The 9657-nt window shown below is 39.0% G+C and overlaps 2 protein-coding genes across 2 annotated transcripts; one reads left to right on the top strand and one right to left on the bottom strand.

Moving 5' to 3' along the window:
• Nucleotides 1-2691: 2691 nt before the first annotated feature.
• LOC131012180 (uncharacterized) lies at nt 2692-5942 on the top strand. The gene is made up of 7 exons (XM_057940092.1): nt 2692-3059; nt 3165-3449; nt 3565-3630; nt 4236-4286; nt 4410-4538; nt 5383-5467; nt 5614-5942. Exons 1-7 carry the CDS (start codon nt 2862-2864, stop codon nt 5817-5819), a joined length of 1020 nt encoding a protein of 339 aa, XP_057796075.1. The 5' UTR covers nt 2692-2861; the 3' UTR covers nt 5820-5942.
• A 6-nt stretch (nt 5943-5948) lies between these two features.
• Nucleotides 5949-8144, bottom strand: LOC131012181 (interactor of constitutive active ROPs 4-like). Its single transcript, XM_057940093.1, has 3 exons — nt 7928-8144; nt 7186-7226; nt 5949-7108 (listed from the first exon to the last, which is right to left on the bottom strand). The coding sequence occupies exons 2-3, from the start codon at nt 7197-7199 to the stop codon at nt 6124-6126; spliced, it is 999 nt and encodes a 332-aa protein (XP_057796076.1). The 5' UTR covers nt 7200-7226; nt 7928-8144; the 3' UTR covers nt 5949-6123.
• Between the last annotated feature and the right edge of the window lie 1513 nt (nt 8145-9657).

Genomic DNA, 9657 nt, shown 5'->3' with positions numbered 1-9657 from the left:
ACAACCAAAATTTAATTCACAACCAGATTTATGTTGGTTGTGAATTCACAATCAGTCGAATTCACAACCTGATTTAATTCACAACTAGAATTTATTTTGGTTGTGAATTCAAGTAGTTGTGAATTTGAGTTTTTAAAGTTTGAATTCACGACTAAAACAAGAATTCAATTAGAGTTTTAGTTGTGAATTAATAGACGTGGTTGTGAATTCATAGATGTGGTTGTGAATTCAAGAACATTAAGTTGTGAATTTATAGATTTGATTGTGAATTTAAAAATATCAAGTTATAAATTCATAGATCTAAATGTGAATTCAAAAACATTAAAATGTGAATTCAAGAAATTATCAATAAATATCATATCACAATATCATATCTCTGATATGGCTTATGCTGCCGTGAATTCTATTTTCTACACAACAGACCACCTTTTAACCATGAAAAGTGGAGGGTGCCCACTATCAACCAACATTAACATAAAAAAAGTAAAAATAATCGAGTGCTATTTTTATGAATAAGATTGATGAAGCACGCAACAATATTATCTCAATCTTCAACCAACGAATCAGAGACGAAGCACGCAACATTGAATCACAATCTCTCTAATTCATATTCATCTAGAACTGCTGCCCTTTTCCAGTGATGATCTCTGCCAACAGCTCCATGATTCGCAGATGCCTTGGCCACACTCTCCAGAGGGAAATTCAGATGTGTTTTTGGACCTATGATTCGCAAAGCCGCCTTATTATATGCCAACGCTGCTTCCTCCGCCGTTTCAAACGTCCCCAGCCAAACCCTCGCTCCTTTCCTACTCGAATCCCTTATCTCCGCCGCGTACTTTCCCCACGGCCATCGTCTTACGCCTCTGTAATCCCTATTTGAAAGCCACGGTGGCTCCGACAAAACCCTAGCTCCGGTAGCGAGGACAACGCCGCTTCAGATCTAGGGTTTCCGCAGCAAAACCCCTTAGCTCCGTCGCCTCCGGCGTCCCTTCTCTTCCGAAGTTCGACAAGGCCCGCCACCTGGGTGCCGACGGAGAGAATCGATTGGCGCGGCGGTAGCTCGAGCAGCGGCACACCGCCTGTGATTTCCTCTTTGAGAAATCTCAAGAGCAGCAATGGCGGTTTCCAGATTAGGCGGATGAGCGGTTGGCGCAGATGAAGATCTCGTAGGCGGTGGCACGGAGGTCGGCATTGAGAGTGTGGCGGTGGGGTGAAGTAGGAGGTGGCGGAGGAAGGGAGAGGTGACGGCGGTGGCGGATCCGATATCTGCATCCGGAACCGCCTCGTCAAGCAGGCGGCGTAGGCGTACCTCCAGTCGATGTCCACCTCCCCCGGCTCTGCCGACGGTGGCTTTCTCCGCCGCATCTGCCCGCACCTCGCCGCCTTGTTTGACCTGCTCCGCCGCAGCGTCGCTCGAGAAAGAGAGATGAGAGAGAGTGGAGAGAGAGATGAGAGAGATGAGATTGGGGGAGAGAATGCGTAGAGAGAGAAAGAGGAGAGAGAGAATGAGAGAAAAATGGTTAATTTTTATGTTTTTAATGTTAAGGGTATTTCCGTCTTTTCAATCAAAAAGTGGACAGTTTTTATTATTTTTATGTTAGTGGACAATTTTTATCTTTACAATATGAAAGTGGATAGTTTTATATATTAACTCTATATTATGTGTGGTTTAAAAAAATTAATAGAGGTGCACACCAAATATAAAAATAAACTTCATCATTAAATAAAATAAAACTTAAAAAAGAATTACCGCCATATAATAAGTGTTACAAATAAATTTTGTGCTACACATTTTAAATGTCAATAACTAATTGAAAGTTTCAAATTGTTTCACCTACACATTTGTTAAAATATGTGTGGGTAATTATGTGTGGGTAAAACATCAATTAAGATTTGCATAAAAAATTAATTAAAGCCAAAATATAAATGTAGCTAAAAATATTTTCCCACGTTTCTTACATGTCAAGAATAAATAATGATAAAAATTCATTACCCACACATAGATAATTTAAAATTATGTGTGGTTAATAACTTTTATTAGTTTGACACGTTGGCGCAACAAATTTAAAAATAAATTTTATTATACATAAATAAAACTTAAAAATAATCGTAAAATAATAAATGTCACGAAAATATTTTTGCCACACATTTTAAATGTCAATAACTAATGATTTTTTTTTGTGTGAATTATCTACACATTTTGAAATTATGTGTGGCTAAACTACCACCCATTATTATGTGTGGGTAATTATGTATGGGTAAAAACTCAATTTCTTGTAGTGCAGAATTCACACGTGAAGTGGAGTTAATTTTCAGAACATATTTATTATTCCATTGAGCTAATCAACAAACACACATAGCTCAAAAGCCATTAAATCGGGTTGTAGATATAATTGGAGATACAATTTGGAGGGTTTGTGTGTATTTCTTCCACTTGTTTGAGTTCAAAGAAAGAGTAATTTAATTTTGGGGGAAATGAGATTGATTAGGCATGAGGGAGTTGGTTTAGTAGTTTTAATTAGTGAGTTAATTGTGTGGGTTAATTACATAGATTAAATAAAAGTGTGAATTTATTAATGACATAAATTGTAAATAAATTGAAAAATAAATGGTATGAATGTACAAAAAGGTAAACATGACACTTTTTCGTGGAAAAAAAAAGGGATAAGTAGGACACTTTTTCGTGGACAGATGGAGTATTTAATTAAATTAGGTATTTGGGACCCAGCATATTGCTTTTTAATAAAATTGGGGGAAGAGTCTAGGGTTACAGCGGCGCCGCGCCTCCGCCCATCCACCATCGCACTGCCGTCCCCGACGAATCCAATTGTTTGCGGTTAGCCGAGTAGCGAGCAGGAAAGATGGGAGAACGGAAAGTTTTGAACAAGTACTACCCGCCGGACTTCGATCCGGCGAAAATTCCGCGGCGGCGGCAGCCCAAGAACCAGCAGATGAAGGTGCGGATGATGCTTCCGATGAGCATCCGTTGTGGCACCTGCGGGAATTACATTTACAAGGGAACCAAATTCAATTCCCGCAAAGAAGACGTCGTCGGAGAGGTAGGGGGTTTTCGCTATAATTTCGCTTCTTTTGCTTCCTTGGATTATTTTCTGTGTTTTTTATTATTAATTCTCATCTAACTTCGGCATCTTGTTTATCTGCAGACCTACTTGGGGATCCAAATTTTCAGGTTTTATTTCAAGTGCACTAAATGCTCGGCTGAAATAACATTCAAGACGGATCCTCAGAACTCGGATTACATCGTTGAATCCGGAGCGTCGAGGAACTTCGAGCCTTGGCGCGCAGAGGATGAAGAAACGGAGGAAGAGAAAAAGAAGAGGATTGCTGAAGAGATGGGAGATGCCATGAAATCTCTGGAGAATAGAACATTAGATTCAAAGAGAGAGATGGATATCCTTGCTGCTTTGGATGAAATGAAATCGATGAAGGTAATGGTTGTTCTATTGTAGTAATTGGATTCAGTTCCTAAACCAGCTATTAATAGTAGTTTATATATGAATTTGCTGATGCTAACATGATTTTCCTCTTTCCTCTTGTATTCAGTCGCGGCATGCAACTGTGAGTGTAGATGCCATGCTGGAAGCTCTGCAGCGCTCGAATGAACAAAAGGTACTATCGTGATGCTATTTATTTTAATCTTTCAGTACGAAACATGTGTGAAATGTTATCTACCTCAGGCCAATAGGTGATGTCTGAAAGTATTGAATGCTATTAGTGTCTTCCTACCTTGGAAACTTTACCCTGAAAACTAGTTTCTTGGATACTAGACTGACATATAATAAGCTGACTCGAGTGTCAGTCTATTCGAGAAGAAGACATAAATCTTGATATTTTGGTGTGGCAGTATGCAGTAGATGGCATAGAGTTGATCTCATCGGTTCTTCCGTTTTATGCCTAGATTGAGACCAATTTGGCTTGCTTGGATACATATCAAGGCTAATAGGTTAATGAGCCTAATTATCCAGGATAAATCACATTTGGCATGGTTGCTAAACCCTTTCAAATTTCATTTAGGTTATTGTGTGAATTCTAGAAGAAAATCATTCATTAAACTATACCAGCTTACTCTAAAACATTAGAATATCAGAGTTTCAGTTTCTTTTGTCGATTAAAATTAAAAAAATGTGTACAGTTTCATCTACAATTTTACACAGTCGGGGACTTTTGGTAATAGTTGTTTGGTCTTGAACTGAACTGTGCTTTATATGTATTAGGAAAGGAAGCTGTTAGAAGAAGAAGAAGCTTACATAAAAGCAGTGTTTCAGGTAAGGATATATAATACAGCTTGTTCATATGTGTGTTTGTTGTTTACGTCCAGTCCAGCCTTTCTTCCATTTTTTGCTTTACTTTTCCTCTGAAATTGCCATTATGTGCCTTCTCTAACTCAGGGGCAAAAAAAGGCTCCTATTGTTCGAAGGATCGATGATGAAGATATAGACGATGACGATGACGAAGATGATGAAGATTTGGAGTTTTTCCCTCTTGACGCTGTGGGATCTTCATCTCGCCCATTGAAGGTATCTTTATTTTGTTACACCATATTCTGGTTATGCTTTTCTATAGGAATGTGGATGTATCAGCTTCTTATCTAATTTTATCTCTAATTAAGAGTTCTCTTTTGGAACTTAGATGAAGAAATGTGGTCAATAGTAGTATGCGACGACAGATGTTAGTGCTGGAGTCGATGATGATGTTTATCCTTGTGCTATTAATAATTCTAAACTTTTAGCTACTTTTGCTATTGAATTTGCCATAGAAGCAACACCAACGGAATATGTTGATTTCCATAGTTTCTCCTTAGCTTCTACATGTGCTAACACGTTGATGGGGGTTTCACTTTCAAATGTAAGTAGAAGGGAAAAAATTATACTTCCGAGCCATCATGTGGTTGTGTTCATATTGAAAATGATTCATTTTAATTTCTTATTAATGCAGAGAATAATTATACTCCATATAGGAAGTAGGACTAGGAACTGTCCTGAGGCACTGACCATATATAGAAACATTTAAGCACCCAATGCTCAACCTTTAGTTTCCAGTTTATGTTTGTTAGGTTATAGGGGCGCCTTAAAAGAGTAGCGTGCTCAGCGTGTTCGGTCTGAGTGTTTGCTCCTCATGATATTTAAGACCCACTAATTATCTAAGGGATGTGGCTATTGGGCATAAGGTGGGAAGGATCTGCTACCATCTTCTCAGCTAATATTTAGTCTGTATATTACAGAAAACAAAATCATATTCTAAATATGCAACATCAGAGTACACATCTATGAATGTCTCTTATCTAATCTCATATAAACTTATTTGATTGTATGTATGCATACAGGGATCCATATTACTTAGAAACCTTGTGTTTTGGTGCAGAGGGCGAAGGTGCCTGATGAAGATCTGTCTAAACCAACAGATATTTTGACGAAGAACAGTGACACTGAGGGCTCGAAGAATCAAGGTTTGCAACCTAAACTTTTTAGCTTTATGCAATATATATTATCCTTGAGATTTTTTGTTTCAACAAACTGTTATCTATTTGCGTTTTGGCAATTTTCAATATAAGTAGACGTGCTACGCTTAACGTTGCATGTCTGTTGTTGATAGGTAATGCTAGTGTTGATGGGGCTTCTGATAGTGGTAAACCTGTTATGAAGACGCCGTCCATCAAATTCTCCATCATCAAGAAATCCGCGCCACAATCCTCAACTATAGGCATTGAGAATGAACAGCAACATGCTGAACCTGCCGCTGCTACCAGCAACGTATTGCAATCCTTATTCCAACAGTATGGAAGTGATGAAGACGAGTAATCACAATTTATACAAGAAAAGAAAATGTAATATCTATCTTTACTTTTCATACAGATTTTATTGCTCTGTATGATTGTCAGATTGAAGCGTATTGATAAATTTAGTGAAATATTCTGATTGTCATCTATCTCCCCAAAAATTCTTTTTCATTGCCATCCATCATAAATGAACACCATATTTAATGTCTGCTAACATAAAACAAGTGGTCTACTAGTACAGCGAAACTGAAAACAAATGCAAATGGTGAGAAACCATTTTCCTGAACCTATTCTAACAAAAAAACACACACACACACACTGAGTTTCTACTTGTTCCCTCTCTTTCTCCACAGGTCTCCAAACATTTTGATACCAGATCCTCTCCTCTTGCCGCCTCCATAAACATCGTCAGAATCATCGGGCAGCCCCGGTGAGCCCGTGTATCTGCCAACGGGCTCGAACGAGCTGCCATAAAGCTGCTTGTCCATGGATCCACACCTCTCAGATATCCTCCTCCCATTCATCTCCACTTCCCCAGCCAAGACTGTTGCTGCAGCATCAGCCGCCTTTCGCCATTGCTCGGTTTGAACACGAAGCATCTTCATCTCGTTCTCCAACTCTGCCTTGGCTCTTGCTGCACTTGTTCTACTCTTCTGTATTTCATCATCAGCCTGTTTCAACCTCAAACTCTGCTCCTCTATCTCAGACTCCGCTGATGATATCTTGGTCGACTTCTCGTGAAGCTGCCACTTCATCTTGGCGTTCTCCTCAGCAAGAACATGAGCTTCTTTACTCTTTTCATCCAGCTTGCCCTTGAGCGTGCTTATCTCCTCGTTCTTCGATGCCAGCTCATCACATGAAAACAAACTGTCTGGCGCTGGCGTTGCCGGTGATTCCTTGAACTCAAGAGCTGGTTTCTCCACCGGGACTTCAAAGACATCATCATAGTACTCCTCATTACTTTGTTTCTTGTCTTGAATTTCAAGAGAATTTGGAAGCTTGTTAGGTTTCCTTGATTTCTTATCAAGAAGTTCTTGAGCTGCTCTCTTAGCTGCCTCAGCAGAGGCCAACTGATCCTTGAGACATTTGAGCTCACCCTGGGCTTGGCCAAGCTGAGTCTCTAGATCAGCAATGCGGCTTCCTAGCTTCCTCTGATTTAATGGCTCCGACCGTGGGGACCGCCCGTCCGACAGCCTCGGGCTCCGCTCGGTGGTCCTCGACCGTTGATGGACTGGATCCGAGTCGGAGCTCGACGACGTCCAGAGGCTGTGCGGCGCCCGAGGAGACGGCCGTTGAGGCAATTCACTCGCTCTGTTGCCACAAAACACACAATCAAAATCATTCCCTACACATTTATTAAAAAACAAGATAATTATTCTCTTGAATACCTTGATCTTGGCATCTCTGCAGTTACAATATGAGTTTGATTCTGCAAGATTGAAATGAGATAATCAGGGACTAAAACATGAGAGTATAATAATGTACCACTTTTTTTACTGATTAAAAAAAGAATGCATATGATGTGGTGAATGGTGATGTTTATTTATTTTCCTCAAAAAACGAAAATACTTTTTGAACCCGTGAGAGAATATAATCAGGCCATTGAAGCACTGCTTTTCTTGAAAAGTGTTAAAAGTAGTTTTTGGTTACAGTCTTACTCACTGAAGCCATGCACATCAATTTTATGAAAAAAGATGCAGACCGTTTTGGCTTTATAGCCCCACTCATTTTTGTAGAACTATGCACAGATGTACTCCCATTAAATCCAAAATTAACTCTGTATATTAATTCATTTTGTTAGTCGAAGAGTTTATAAAAAAAGAAAAAAGAAAAACTTTACTAGAATGGAAAATAAACTCTAGCAAAGTGTGCCATCTTCTCCAAAAGAAAGAAAGACTCACCAAAAGACTAAAATATTTACCGGAATAAAGCAAGGCTGAGAGAGAGAAGGTTCACTCTACTAATATGAAAAATTGGATAAAATACTCTTTTAAACAAAAAACAATATCTTGACATAAATTAGGACAAGAATGCTTAAGAAGAAATGGATTAGAAAGAATCACCAACCAACATCATTAAACTGCACGAAAATACCATGAAATAAAAAATAGAGAGATTATAATATCTCACCTTAATTGTGCTCTTCCATCATTATGCAGAAACTGGACTTTGCCGAAGAAGAGAAATAAAATAGGAGAGACTAGAGAGGGAAAACAAGCGTAAATTTCGAAAGCGTTGAATTGTTGCATTTATGACTCTACATGTGTGCGTATATGTATATATATATATTGACAGGTCGTGTTGGAAACTTGCATGAACAGTAAAACAATATGAAATGTACACAAACCAATAGCAGAAAAAAGTTGAAACAAGAGAGAGAAAAGGGATTTTTACAATCTTTTCAAATTTTGAATTAAAGGTGATTAAATTAAAACGTGGGCACCTATCTGAAATGTAGTGTTTTTTTTTTTTTTTTTTTTTTTTTTTTTTTTGCAAATTTTACTATGGTGTATCATCATACTCCCTCCGTCCATAAAAACTAGTCCTAGAAGGGACGTCACAGATTTTAATGAAAATGGTTTAATTTATTGTAAGTGGAGAAAGGGTCACACTTAAAAGAGAAATTGACCCACCATGTGATAGAAAGTTTCTAAAAGTGGAATGGACTAATTTTTGTGGACATCCTAAAATGATAAAAATTGACTATTTTTTATGGACAGAGGGAGTATAATATAATGGTGCAATGAAAATATATATATATTGATGACTGAGAGCATGCATAGCAGGGCTCACGGAGCGAGCACGTGTCTGGTTTGCGTGAACCCAATGTTGATCTCGAAGCTTTTTTCATGCATTTTGCCAAAAAAAATTATGAATGTGACAAGTACAATTGGGTTCGACCCTTCTCCAAAAAAGAAGGCAAAGAAAGTATACGTTTACCGCGATCGTGAAGCCGATGGTGAATTTTATTGGGATTACTTTGCCCTCGATCCCTATTTATGGCGAACCATTTTTCTAACGTCGTTTTCATATATGTCGATCTTAATTTTGCGCGTCGTAAATGCGGTGGTGTTCGATCCATTCTTCCAACAATGCGGAGACGCTTGTAGGCTACTTGTTATACACGAGGCAAAGCATAGGTTCCCGAGAATGCTAGGGAGCCCAGATTGCATGCACTGGACTCGAAAGAATTGTCAAGTGATGTGGCAAGGAGCATACACTCGAGGGGATGACAGCGAGTCAACTATTATTCTTGAGGCCGTAGCATCTTAAGATCTGTGGATCTGACATTTCTTCTTTAGAGTCGCAGGCTCGAACAACGACATCAATGTATTGAATCAATCGACGTTATTCAACGACTTTCTTTCGGGAAATTGTCTGGCAGTGCACTTCGATGCCAACCGTGCCATCATACTACGGGCTACTATTTAACAAATGGAATCTATCCGGATTGGCCATTTTTTTTCAACAGCCCCCCATTTCCTAGTGAGGAGAATAAGAAAAGGTTCAAAGTGATGTAAGAAGCTGCACGGAAGGACATAGAACGAGCTTTTGGTTTCTTCAAGGTAGTTCGGCTATTATTAAAGGCTTGGCTCGTTTATGGAAAAATGAGCAATTGACCAATGTCATGTTTACGTGCATTATTTTGCACAATATGGTAATCGAGGATGAAGGAGAGCGTGCAACAAATTGGAAGACCGAGGCGAATGACGAGTGATCAAGAAGCGGTTCTTAACATTAGATCAATATCGGAGCTCTGCGGGAATTCGACGCTTATCTGGCTCAAGATGCAAGCCTTCGCGACCGCCGAATGCACACCTGCCTTCAAGATGCATTTAATCGAGCATATGTGGGCACGA

Source organism: Salvia miltiorrhiza, chromosome 2 (genome assembly GCF_028751815.1).
Source record: "Salvia miltiorrhiza cultivar Shanhuang (shh) chromosome 2, IMPLAD_Smil_shh, whole genome shotgun sequence".
Taxonomy (NCBI): Eukaryota; Viridiplantae; Streptophyta; class Magnoliopsida; order Lamiales; family Lamiaceae; genus Salvia; species Salvia miltiorrhiza.
The sequence above is the reverse complement of the archived record's forward strand: the minus strand, read 5'-3'. Positions and strand labels throughout refer to the sequence as shown.